The sequence below is a fragment of the Coenobita brevimanus genome, chromosome 71 (genome assembly GCF_032717465.1).
Source record: "Coenobita brevimanus isolate Jiangsu-jjx chromosome 71, ASM3271746v2, whole genome shotgun sequence".
Classification (NCBI taxonomy): domain Eukaryota; kingdom Metazoa; phylum Arthropoda; class Malacostraca; order Decapoda; family Coenobitidae; genus Coenobita; species Coenobita brevimanus.
This window is the reverse complement of record NC_137024.1, coordinates 335355-349744: the sequence shown is the minus strand read 5'-3', so window position 1 is coordinate 349744 and position 14390 is coordinate 335355. Positions and strand designations below refer to the sequence as shown.

Genomic DNA, 14390 nt, shown 5'->3' with positions numbered 1-14390 from the left:
AGAGGCTCGTGGGGAAGGTGTTCAAAAGGAGTCTACAGTAAGATCTCGCCAATAACAACTTTGACAATAACGTTTTTGGCAATAATGGTAAGTTAGAATAGATATCCAGTTTCTATAATAATGACTGTTATTTCTTGAATACCAAGTTGTTATACTGCCAATACGTCCATAACAAGATGAGGAATGAAACAGACAAGCAAGAAGAGATGAAGGAAATTGCCAAAAATGTGAGCAGTAGCGAGGAGAGGGAGGCTCCTCCCCTCACCATCTCCCCTGATTCGCCCACAGCCGTCCCCTCCTCCTCCACTGCCCCACCTGACTAACCAGCCGCCTCCCCCTCCACAGCTCCACCTGACTCACCTGTTTCACCTGGCATACCTGCAACCCCCACCATAATGATTGTTGCTGCATTCTGGAAGAAATGTAACATTCGACAGGCCATAAATTTCTTCGTCAAAGCCTGGAATAATACAACACTGGCAACCGTTAAACAAGCGTGGTGCGGCCGGGGTGGTGGCGGGGTCACTTTAAGTGTGTTGCCGTGCCTCGGAATCCCTGTTGTTTAAGTCCATCAGGCCTGTTATCTACTGTTGTTAAGGTGACTGCCCATATTTTTGTTATTGTAGCAGTATCTGTAGAACAATGTCTGAAAAATTTGACCTTTATTGTCTCTAAGGGCCAAAAAATGTCCAGGTATGAGGGGGTACCGCCCATATGTAATTATTCCCATAAGATTATTTATTCTCAGTGAGTGATTTCACACTGCACGAGGACCAGGACTGCCCAATCTCTCCCGCAGTGTGCGAGCCCACTGTACTTGAAGCCCTCTCATGTCACCTCAGAAATGGACTTACATGGGAGATGTTTAATATTGATGATTTGGTGTTGATTGCAGAGAATGAATGGGAGGCAGAGGAAAGAGTTAGGAAGTGGAGAGATTGTATGGGGCACAAGGACTATGTCACCTCAGAAATGGACTCACATGGGAAATGTTTAGTACTGATGATCTGGTGTTGATTGCAGAGAATGAAAGGGAGGCAGAGGAAAGAGTTAGGAAGTGGAGAGATGTTATGGGACACAAGGACTTAAGAGTAAGTGCAGATAAAACAAGATAGGACTGGTGGTGGTACTGTCAAAGAAGAGAGAGAATGGCCATGTGTGATTTGCCACAAGGGCGTGGGGAAGTACTTCCGTCTTGTGCAGTGTTTGTGATAGGTGGGTGCATAAGAGATGTAGTAGTATAAGAGGTAGACTGTGAAATACTGCAGATTTCATGTATGCAGCGTGTGGGATAGCAGGTGGAGATTGTCAGGCGTGAAAGGATTGAGCTTGCTGGTGAGTCTCTTGAGTGTGCAGAAGAGTTTTGTTATTTGGGAGACATGTTATGTGCTGGCAGTGGGGCTGGAGCTAGCTTTGTGGTTAGAGTGAGGAGCGGTTAGAAGTTCAGGGAGTTCTTTCTTCTCCTGACATTGAGAGGGCTCTCCCTCCATGCTATGGGATCTATGTAAGCGGCGTGTGTTAGGAATGTAATGCTGTCTGGCAGTGAGACCTGGGCAGTAATGGAAGAGGATATTCGCAGGCTTAGATGTACAGAAATGACAATGATTAGGTGGATGAGCAATGCGTCCCTTAGTGCCAGGCCTGGAGGGGCTAGGTTTATGACGGAAGAGTTGAGAGGCAGGATGGGACTGGAGTGTGTTGGTGTTGTGATGAGGAGGGGTAGATTGAGATGGTTTGGGCATTTGGAGAGGATTGGGGATGATAATTGGGTGCAGAAAGTGAGATGTGTAAATGTTAGGGATAGGGTTGCGAGAGGTAGACCGAAAAAGACCTGGAACGGGGTCAGTGAGTGTGAACTCAGGGATAAGAGACTGATTAGGTAAGATGCCAGAGATCAAGCAGCATGGAGAGCTGCCAGTAGGTGACCAAAGCCGACACATGTAAGCAAGTTGGAGCCTTAAAACGAGAAACGAAATGAACAAAACGATTTTCTGATACAGTTTAAGTTTTCATGTACAGTATACCAGTATATACAGCTACCCTGATTGACTTGGGACCTCCCCCCACAGGTTATTAAAAAACACAGAAATCATAGTATATCACAATGTTTGTTCATGAAATGCCATTCGTTAATATGAAATAATGTTTCCCGTGTTTTTCAGGACCAGTTGGATGTATTTTGGCATGGAATCACTTAGATCTCTAAAGTAATCTAAAGACATTTCTTTGCACCAAACATTTGTCAGTTCAATCTTGAGGTTGTCCAGATTGGGTGTCTTCTTCTCTGCCATGATTTTCTTCCTCTTCGCCCATCGGTTTTCTATCAGATTTAGATCCAGACTGTTGCCAGGCCAGTCGAGGACCTCAGTCCGATCATCCTGAAGCCATTTTGTCACCTTTCTTGACTTTTGACGTGGGGCTGAATTGTGCATGAAAAAGTCACACCCATGAATAGCAAAAAAGTTTAACAAATGATCTTTCACAACTTGAATGTACCGGCCACCATGCATCATCAAGTTCTTAGGAAGATAGTAGAGGTCTCCCCTTTCCATTTCACCTGAGAAACACCCCCATACCATTACTGATTGTGGGTGCTTAACAGTCGGCACTGTGTAAGCAGGGTCATATTGCCTACTGGAGGCAGGACGACGAACCTTGGCAGAACGCACCTGGAACGCTTGAAATGTGCTTTCATTGGATAACATAACTTTCTCCACTTATCCGATGTCCATTGTGTATACCTCTTGGCAAACTGAATGTGCTGCTTCTTCATGCAATCAGCGAGAAGCGGTTTCTTGGCTGCGGTGCGGCTTGGCAGGCCCAGCTCCTTTTGAAAGCGTTGTTGGATAGTTCGAATTGAGATGTAACATATGGGGATGCATTCTCTTCAATTCTGCTGCTCTCAGTCAAGGATTCTTGATTACTTCCCTCTTCAGAAGTGTATCTGTACCTCTGGAAGTCATCCTTTTCTTTCCACCATGCTTGTGCTCTGGTACGACATCAGGTGGCAGGTCGCACGCTGCAGCAAGAATCTTCATGGTGGTCAACTTTGTGCGACCAGTACGTTCACTAATCTTGTTGATATGGACAATATCCCGCCTCCATGCAATGATACGGACTGTCTCATCCCCTCAGCAGTACTTTCCAGGCATGACAACTCGACTCTAGGAAAATAACAGGGCAAACAGTAATGCTTACGAATTTAAGAGGGAGGTGCAAGCTCGGAGCGATGGGAGCATATACTCCCATTCTCGCTTCTGGGCAAGCACTGACGTGCTGAGTGTTTCACCACCTCCCACCAACACCAGCAGAGTTGCCAGTTACTTCTTGCCCCCCAAATTCACTTGGTAGATGTAGAAATACAAAGGAAAGACAGACAACTGTCCCATAGCACTTCTGTGTGTGTAGGTCCTAAGTCAATTTGCAGTGAGTGTATATACAGTATGCATATATATATATATATATATATATATATATATATATATATATACTGTATATATATATATATATATATATATATATATATATATATTTATAGGTATGGGATGAGTGAGGCTGGTCACTCTCATCTTAGATGTCGGGACCAACTGCCTAGCCCTGGGCTGCTATGCTCCTCATGGAGCAATGTAGGATTGGATGACGGATGGATATATATATATATAAATATATATATATATACCGGTATACAGTAACCCCTCCAATATCCGGATCAATAGAGCCATCGGTAGGTTCGGATATTGGTTTCGTCCGGATATTGGGCCCCAGCTTATGGACTTGTACTTACGGACCCTAACACAGAGAAACACCTATACAACTTCCTCCGGACATGCATAGCACCTATTTAACACCCAAATCACACCAATAAGGCACATAAATGACTGAAATAAATGCAATAGAAACATAAAATGTGGGTTTAGAAGTATGTTCATACATTAATAAACATTCTGGTACTTATGGACTCTAACCGAACCTAACCTAACCGAACCTAACCGAACTCTGAAAAACATTCCTACTGCACATGCATGAGGTAAGTTTAGTATGGAAAGAAGTACAGTATGACACTTTCTGGTAAGTATAGTATGGGAAAAAATACAATATGAAACATTCTGGTAAATATAGTATGGAAAATAGTACAACATGAAACATTCTGGCTACTTACAGCAAGTCCCTGGTCACCTCGATGAATAACCGCCTCCTCTCGGACTCTGACAGTAAGAACGATTTCCTGAAGCACTTGCACTACACTCTTCCTGAAGTCTTGCACTGAACTTAGTCACTAACACACAGAAGTCATGGCGAACAGCGCAGGTCTTGTCGCGGTGAGAGACAGGCGGGAAATGGGGAGGATGCAGCGGCGCTCTATCGGACGTCGGAGGAATGACGAACCAAAACAATGCTCTCACATGGCGCGCGCGGCAAGTTCAAATTACGGACGGCAAAAAATCGATTTTTTTCCCAATTTTTTTGGATTTTCGGACCATTTTGGGAATGTTTGATCCCAGGACGATAAGGTTCGGTTAGTGGGGATGTTCGGTTATTGGGCGTCCGGATATTAGAGTGATTACTGTATATATATATACATACAATCAAGTCACCTATGGCGCATGCTTCTGTGCCATATATATACAGTATATATATAGTTTTGTGTGACACGGCAAGGTGCCAGACCCCCCAAAACGAACCACATGCATAAACTATACCTATGGCGTGGGCGCGGCAAGGTTTGAAACGCGCGTGCAAATTCCCGTGGCAGCCAGACAGCAAACCTCAGCCTTCGCTTGCCATTCAAACCCCTCTCAGTGTGTAACCAGACCATTTGTTATCTGATCACCTTCTCATTTTTTGTGCCTCTTTTTATGCATAATACATGCATTGACTGATTGTGTGTGTGTGTAAAGTGGGGAAAAATGGGGAAAAGTGTGGTGAAAAGGGGGACTTTGGGCAAACATCCTGAAACGAATTCCATTTTTCCCATAGGTTTAGTTATTTGTATGGCATGGTTTTCTGTGGCATGAGTGCGGTCCAGAACCAAGTAGCTGTGCTCTAGGTGACTTGGCTGTATATGTATTTTTAAATAAAAGAAAAGAGAAAGGAAAAACAAATGAGTAAAAAAATAATCCATACGCCAGATTGCTGGTGCCGTCCATTCTTAAAATACCTGCAACAATTGGACTTGAAGTACTGTAGGTTGAAGTTTGGAAGGAAACAACTCTGGGGAAGCAAGTTCCAGATAGATGCAGTTCTGGGCATGAAAGAATTCTGGTAGACAGAAGTTCTGCAATATGTCTGAGTGACGTTTCAGTAATGAGCACTACCAGATGCCCGTGTTGCACGAGGGAAGGAATGGAGAGGTGGCACGGTGGACGTAACTTCGTCTGAGCATTTGTTATAAAAATATCTGTAAAATAATGCAAGGGAGGCAACATTCCTTCTTACTTGTAGGGGAGGTAGTATATTTATAATAGCAGGGATATTAACCCGCCCCGTCCCGACTGATTTTCCACCACTGACCCCCCCAAATCCTGACCAATTTTGGAAAAAAAAATTTTTTGCTCAAACCTCCGCTTTTGGTGAAAAACATCAAAAATTCACAGAGAAATCGCTCACCTGAGGTTTAAAATACTGAATACTGGTAGCAGTACCCCTTACGTTACTGTGTTTTTTATCAGGCTGGCTCCAAAGAAAACGAGTTCTTTGGGAGGGTAACTATTCCACACCACTCATAAACGGTATTTATTTATTTATTTGGTATGAATTTATATGTAGGATGAGAGTATATTGGTTTTCACACAGTAATATAGGCAATATAAGCATTGTTTCACTCACCAAACACATCAACATACCTGACCTTTTTTGGCGACATTACCTGATCATCATTTCTGACTGTTTCTTCTTCTAATGCTACGTAAACTTTGTCCTCCACATTGTCATCAATTGAGGAATCTCTCTCGCCTTGAATTTCGTACCGTGTCACAACATGTCTTTACCAGGTCACTGGTAACAGGTGAATTGCCAAGACAATGGCGTGTGGGGGGGGAGAGGTCATGCGGGGTAAGGCATTGATCCTGCCTGGCATCTTGTAGAGGAAGGTATCCTGCATATAGGTACCAAAAATCACACGCAAAATATGAAAATTGTGCAAATTAGTGACCTTGCAATTGTTGCGCGTTGATATATGTAAACGGGAATCGCAGTGACAAAATGTGTGGACGTATATATACGTCAACAGGAGTTGGCGGGTTAATAATTCCAGCAGCTTTATTCTGAATTTTGTCTAGTTGTTTTAATCCAACCTCTCCACTTCCACTCCACAAAGGTGAGCAAATCATGCTGAGAGCGCACATGACTCTTGTAAATATATATAGCTAACTGCTCGTCATTGAAGTTATGGATTCTGTACAATAATCCAAGTTTCTTTGAGGTGGTTTTAGCAAGTGGTCTGACGTGAGATGTCCAGTTAAGGGCATTGTTAGGTGAGAAACTGAGAATATCAATAGTTCTGGAGATGGGAATATTAGTAGCATTGAAGGTAATATACAAATCTGGCAATATCTTTCTATTAGTAAATTGTATATATTTGCTTTTACTAGCATTAAATGAGACAAGGTTGTTTTGTCCCCACTCATTGATTGTAGATATGTCTTGATTTATGGAGATGGCTGTACTGAGTTGATAGGTAGAGATATTAGACTTTGTAAGTGGGTGTCTGAGTGTGAATGAACTATGAACTGTTGAGTCATCTGCATATGAATGGATGGGATTGTGGGTGACAGATGAGACATCATTAATATGAACCAGGAACAGGGTTGACACCAGACCCGATCCCTGTGGCACGCCGGTGTTAATTGAGTGGAAATTGTAATATGCATCATCTACTTTTACTCATATTTTTCTGTCGCTGAGATATGAGGAAAGCAGAGGAACAACAGATGTTAGTCCTTAGGAAGGGAGTTCGGACAGGAGGGAACGGTGCCATATTCTGTTGAAAGCTTTAGAAATATCAAGGGCTACTGCTTGAGTTTCTCCCTGTAGGTTGATTGATTGATGAATGGTGTGAGTCAGGAGACTGAGTATGTCAATGGTGGATCTTTCATGGCGAAAACCATATTGTCTATCACTAATTAAGTTGTTGGATTTAAGATGTTTGACTGTGTGCTTATTAATTAAAATTTCAAATACTTTACCAAGAGAAGATGTGACAACTATTGGTCTGTAATCAGAGGGGTCAGAGGAACTTCCTTTCTTCGGAATTGGGTGGATATTGTCTTCTTTCCATGAATTAGGGAATGAAGAAGTACGTATGCATAGTCTGAATAATTTAGCTAGAACAGAAGCAAGTTCTTGGGAACACTTTTTCAGAACAGTTGGAGGAATTCCATCTGGTCCTGGAGCTTTGTTGGTAGATAAATTGTCTAGGATGGATTATTTATTTGTCTTGTCTGAATTTTAAGTAGAACAGTTTAGGGAGAGTCAAGTTCTAGTACTAGGACATTCTGGCTGACTTCCTGTATGGTAGAATTTCTGGCAAATATACTGGCAAAGATATCTGCTTTCCCACGCGGGTCATTTGTAGTGTTTCCATCTGAAGATTTTCATGGGGAAATGGATGATGTTACAGTTATTATTGAAAGTATTGAGAGTTGACCAGAATTTTCTGTTGTCATTAGGGTTGTTAAGTAGTCTTGATGCTTGATTTTGAAGAAAGTTTGATTTAACAAGATTTATTACAGCTTTTACATGGTTTCTAGCAAATTTAAATTGAGAGGGTGATTCAGATGTTTTTGATTTTAAGTAAGAGTTATATACTAATGACTTTTGGGCTGTTGCTCTGGCACAGTTGCTATCAAACCGTTTTGGAGAGTTCAATCTTTTAGTGAACTGTTGACTTGGTATGAATAAATCCATACCAGTTAGTATTTAGTCACAAATGTGGGACTGGGAATAGATATATATATATATATATGCCATCCTCTTCTTTCCTTCCTTCATTGTTTCCTCGTCCTTCTGCCTACGGGTGACTTTACACTCCCTCTTCTGTCTTTCTTTCCTTCATTGTTTCCTCGTCCTTCTGCCTACGGGTGACTTTACACTCCCTCTTCTGTCTTTCTTTCCTTCATTCTTTCCTCTTCCTTCTGCCTGTGGGTGACTACACTGAGTGACAAGCCAAATAGTTTCCTGTACACAGTGAAACCATGTACTACGCTGGGTGGTAACCATATAACCAGATTTTTGTGCCTGGTGGTTTAGTGGGTAATTACGGCACTCCAGTCGGATTGAGCCGGTGAAGGTTTATATCCAAGGGATGGTTGGGGTTTATTGCTCACATAATGCTACTCAGGGATGAGTGAGGCTGGTCACTTTCATCTTAAATGTCAGGACCAACTTGCCTAGCCCTGGGTTCCTACATTCCTCATGGGGCAACATAGGATTAGATGATGAATGATGATGATATGAATACATACACACACACACACACACACACACACACACACACACACACACACACACACACACACACACACACATGCACGCACGCACGCACACACGCACATACCTACATACATACATACATATATATGTAGGATGGGGGATGATAATTGGGTGCAGGAAATGGGAAGCGTTTATATGGGGGATGGGGTTGCGAGGGGTAGACCCAAGAAGACATGAGAAGAGGTCGTTAAGTGTGACCTCAGGGTTAAGGGACTGAACAAGGAGGCTGCCATAAATCGAGCAGCATGGAGAGCGGCCATTAGGTGATGAAGACCGATGCATGCAAGTATGTTGGAGCCTTCAAAAATGAAATTTTATATATATATATATATATATATATATATATATATATACGGTATATATCCATCCATCCATCCATCATCCAATCCTACGTTGCCCCATGAGGAGCGTAGGAGCCCGGTGTTAGGCAGTTGGTCCTGATATTTAAGATGAGAGTGACCAACCTCACTCATCCCTGAGTGGCATTATGTGAGCAATAAACCCTAACCACTCCTTGGATATAAACCTTCACTGGCTCAATCTGGTTGGAGCACCAGGCACCAAATTTTGGTTATGTGGTTACCACCCATTATAGTAAATGGTTTCCTGGTGTACAGGAAACCATTTGGCTTGTCACTCAGTGTAGAGTCACCCACAGGCAGAAGGAAGAGGAAAGAATGAAGGAAAGAAAGACACAAGAGGGAGTGTAAAGTCACCCGTAGGCAGAAGGACAAGGAAAGACTGAAGGAAAGACAGAAGAGGATAATATATACATACTGTATATATATATATATATATATATATATATATATTATGTATCATCTGGCCCATCCCTTTGAAGTCATGGAAAATCTTTGTAGGACGATAATGGTGGTTGAGTTGATTGGACAACTAAGATAACTCGTGTCTGAATAATACATGGCTGTGAATAGTTCAAAACATATACCTACATATGTAATTTTTGCTTATTGGGAAGATGCACAATGGTAGGTACTGTCATGAGAGTGAAATTTGGCTACCAGCTTGATAACTGTAGTGAGTTCATCTGAACCTTGCAGTTGAAGCCAACCTGAGTGTTAATTCTTGCAGGTGATTGGCTGTTATTATGAGAACTCCATTTATCCATCCATCATACAATCCTACGTTGCCCCATGAGGGGCGTAGGAGCCCGGGGCTAGGCAGTTGGTCCTGACATTTAAAATGAGAGTGACCAACCTCACTCATCCCTGAGTGGCATTACATGAGCAATAAACCCCAATCACCCCTTGAATATAAACCTTCACCGGATCAATCCGATTGGAGCTCAATAATTACCCACTAAATCACCAGGAGCCAAAATTTGGTTATATGGTTACCACCCAGCATAGTAACTGGTTTCCTGGTGTACAGGAAACCATTTGGCTTGTCATTCAGTGTAGAGTCACCCACAGACTGAAGGAAGAGGAAAGAATGAAGGAATGAAAGACAGAAGAGGGAGTGTAAAGTCACCCGTCATGTAATATAAAGCTTGCCGTGTTTCCATTTCCATCTTTATACTCTGCAGCTGTAGCTAATATCATCATTATCATCATCATCATCATCATCATCATCCGGACCTCCTTTCCCACCCAAGGGCAGGGTGAGGAGTAGCAGTGTCCAGACAGCACAAACTTGCCCAGTCCAAATAGGCCACACTTCCATTCACTCATCATTCAAGCCCCTGGAATCCTGGCTCTACCAGATACGCCAAAAACATTCACCACAGTCTGCAGCTTCACACAAACGTATCCGATTGAGTCAATCCGGATGCTGCCATGCTCACAAGGGGTGCCAAAATCCCTGATCATGCACTTCTCCTCACAAAATTCATCCAGCCAGCTCGATCTCTTGTCAGTTACCTAGCCTCACCGACTTCCAAACTTCTCTTCCTCACACACTCATCCAACATATCTCTCCACCATCTCCCTGGCCTACCTCGCCTCTTCCCTCCTTCAAATTTGCTCAAGTATACCTTTTTCACCTCTCTATTGTTATCCATTCTTTCCACATGACCATACCATCTTAGGACACTCTCTTCGATTCTGGTGTCCTCCGACTTCCTCACTCCACACTTTCACGAATCACATTATTTCGTATCCTATCCACCTTCTGTACTCCACATACATTCCTCAGCAGTCCCATCTCTACTGCTCTTACTCTTGACTTTTCATTTTCATCCCACACCATAGACTCACATCCATATGTTAGAGTTGGCATTAACACTCCCTCATGTAAGCCTTGTGCAGCTGCAACATTCAAGCCTCTGTTTCTTATCTAGGCCTTCATTGCACCAGCCACTATTCTTCCTTGTGTCATTCTACTTTCAACGTCTTTTGCACATTTTCCTCTCTTTTCTATCACTGTACCCTGATATTTGAACTCTCTCACCAATTCCAGTCTCTCTCCATTCACTATGACACACTGGGAGTCACCTTCTCTCTCAATAACCATCACTTTACTGTTCTCCACATATACTCTCGAGGCATGATGCTCACAGGCACCAGCAAAACTCTGCACTAGCCTAACAAGTTCTTGTCTGGTACGTGCAAGCAATACTGCATCATCAGCATACAACAAATGTGAGTAATTCCATCTATCACCACTCATTACCAATGCCATCCCTCTCTCCATTACTCGTGTTTTTACTGTTCTCATCACCCCATCCATATATATATTGAACAACCATGGGGGCATCACACAACCTTGTCGCATACCCACATTGATCGTGAGCCACTCACTCAGATGATGCTTCGCTCCCATCATAAAAACTCTTGACAGCACCTAACAGCTTACCATCTACACCATACATGTGCAAAACTTTCCACAATCCCTCTCTGTCTACTTTGTCGTATGCTTTTTCCAGATCCATGAATGCCATAAACACCTTATGGTCCATCTCACGAGCCATCTCTGCTACCTGTCTCACAGCAAATACTTGATCCACACATCCTCTGCCACTCCTAAAGCCACCCTGTTCATCACTAACTAGGACTTCTGATATCTCTCTTACTTTCTCTATAATAATTCTTCCATATACCTTCCCTACCACATTCAACAAACTTATGCCACGATAATTCTTGCACTCACTTCGCTCACCTTTATTTTTGTACAGAGATACAATCACAGCCTTTTTCCACTCTGCAAGTACAGTTTCACTCATCCATGCCTTCTTACATATCTCCAACATGCACTTCATTGCACTCTCTCCACCACACTTAAGCATCTCTGCATACACCTCACCAATCCCAGCTGCTTTACCATTTTTCAGCCGTTTCACAACGCTCTTCACCTGTGTTAGTGTCACGTCTCCTGGCACTGCATTCCTTCTCTGCACACCCCCAAAACCAATCATGTTTACAGCAGCTCTGCTGTCTCTATTCCCATTCATCTGGTTTTCAAAATATTCTTTCCATCTGGTCCTTACTTCATGGGTTAGTAACCTGCCACCTGCATCCTTCACACCATCACATTTCTTTCTGCTTTCACTTCTACACTTCCGCACCTCTTTCCAGAATAACTCCCAATTTTCAGAGTAGTGCGCATTCATTTTTCTTCCCAGATCATCTTTTACCTCCTTCTGTTTCCTCTTCACTAGTCTCTTTACATGCTTCTTGCTCTCGATATACTCAGTTCTTATTTCAACAGAACCCCTATCCTGTAACCACTTATTAATTTACTGTATTAATATTAACAGGTGAGGGAGGGAGAGGGAGGGGTAGACCGAGGCTGAGGTGGAGGGATGGAGTTGAGAGGTATATGAGGGAGGGGGGGGTGAGTTGGGGGGAGGGGAGTCAAATGGTGGGTGACAGAGTGACTTGGAGGCGTTTTGTCTGCGGCCACCCTTTGCGGGATTAGGGCGTCGGGCTATAGATAGATAGATAGATAGAGTATTACTCACATTGGCGACCCAGTCTGGGAAAGTAATAAGTAGCATGTGAAACACAATTGTATAACAGATTACTTTATTGAAAATAGACACAGACAAATTTTTCTTTTAACCTTGATGATCCCACTCTTCCACAGATTCCCAGGTTTATGATGTCATCATGCTGACAGACATGCTCGAGCTTCCACACCGTTTATTGGTCATAATAATTTTCCTAGTGGCTTTATGCAAAATAATTTGTCCTCTTAGCAGAAGAAAGCAACCCAACATCCATTCCTTTTAGCCACAAAAGTATACTGCCAGTAGTGTATGTAACCGTCACTGTTTGACTTGTATCATATTGTCGTGTGCAGTAAACACATGTTCACTCAAGCGCGTGTACCTTGATGACTAAGTGACGTATTGTAATGCAGTTAGTGTTAGACTAAAGTTGCCACCCTACAGTGCTCCTGTCACAGTCACATTATGCCTGCTAGTTGGTGTGCTACTGTATTTAAAAAGTTCAGTTTCTCTTTAGACAGACTTCATTTGTCTTAAGTAGAGCCAACAGGGTACCAACACATGCAAGTCTGTAAAGAACAGACAGTATTACCCCCACCCACTGTAAATGTCCATTACAGTGTGAGTGTGAACACTACATTCAGGACATACATTATGAAATGAGCACACATCCACTGAGCCCCTGCAACTCCAGTCTAACCTGCCTTAACCTAACGATGGTACTGTACCTAACCTAATCTAACTTTTTCCACTGCTAATAGTGAGATGATTGTCAGGGCACAAGGGAAACATTTTGACCCAAGTTTGAAGAGTCTGTCCTAAAAGAACAAGGTAATTTGGTGTCAGTAAGACTGAAATACATAGTGAACATCTACCTCTTCTAGGTACTACTATGATGGTGAGATGATTGCCAAGGTGTCTGGGAAGCGTTTTGTGTACCGCTTTGTACTGGACCTGCGGAGCGTTCTGGGATACAGCGCAGACCAGCTCAAGCACATGGTGGAACAGTGTCACGAAAAGGGTGTCTGATGAACATCGTCCACAGTTTTACACTTTCACCTGTCACATCTTCAATACTGAGTTATAATAAGAAATTGACTCTGGATCATGTTGTTAGTCTTAAAGAACAATTAAGAGGATGTAGAGCTATACCATTGTCTTTTTCTGCCATTGAACCACATGAAATGAGTTGCAAAAGGATGGAAATCTGAGCAGAGTTGAGGTAAAATAATTATAGTGCTCTCCGTCCATGTTGAATACATGCTAGGACTGACCCATTCAGGACAGGGGTGTTTTTCTGAGATGTTGGGAAAGATTGCCAAGGTGTGTTTTGATAAATTTCAAATAAACTGTTCATTGCTATGGATTACTGAATCTCTCTCTCTCTCTCTCTCTCTCTCTCTCTCTCTCTCTCTCTTTCATTCTTTTAGCAACAGACTACTTCTCAAACCTTTTGATTATGAACTCTTCCAGATCATCATCTTTATTTTATTGTCATCGTCATCGTTCAAACCTCGATTCTCAGCCTAGGGTGGGGTAAGGTAGGGTTCAGAGACAAAAAAAAAACATGATAAAATGAAGTACTAACCAAAGTTTGCGCAGCTGAATATGCCACACTTCCATTCACTTGCCTTACAAGCCTCTGGAATCCTGGCTTCACTAGATAGGTACAATACTGTATATTCCACAAATGGCTTTACATCCATCTAGCCAATAGAGTCAGTGATGACTGCCTTATCAATGGTAGTGTATATATACAGTATACAGTATATACAGTATACTGTATTTTTATATATATATAACGTTGGGTCTGGTTAGTACTTGGATGGGTGACCGCCTGGGAACACCAGATGCTGTTGGCATCCCTACGTCAAGTGGGGTTGGTGGAGGATTAGTGCCCCTCCCTGTAAAACAATTAACTCTAAGCCCTTGGCCACCCTGTCTGGGATACATGGCGTCTGGCAATGAATGAATGAAAAATATATACTGTATATAT

The 14390-nt window shown here is 42.6% G+C and overlaps 1 protein-coding gene across 2 annotated transcripts in view; it reads left to right on the top strand.

Moving 5' to 3' along the window:
* Ets97D (DNA-binding protein Ets97D) overlaps window positions 1-13671 on the top strand; it is a 39198-nt gene extending 25527 nt beyond the window's left edge. For both annotated transcript variants that reach the window (XM_080277762.1, XM_080277761.1), the window contains exon 10: window positions 13279-13671. In XM_080277762.1, coding sequence (XP_080133888.1) covers window positions 13279-13423 — 145 coding nt within the window. In that variant the 3' untranslated portion in view covers window positions 13424-13671. The remainder of the gene's footprint in view (window positions 1-13278) is intronic.
* The last annotated feature ends 719 nt before the right edge of the window (window positions 13672-14390 follow it).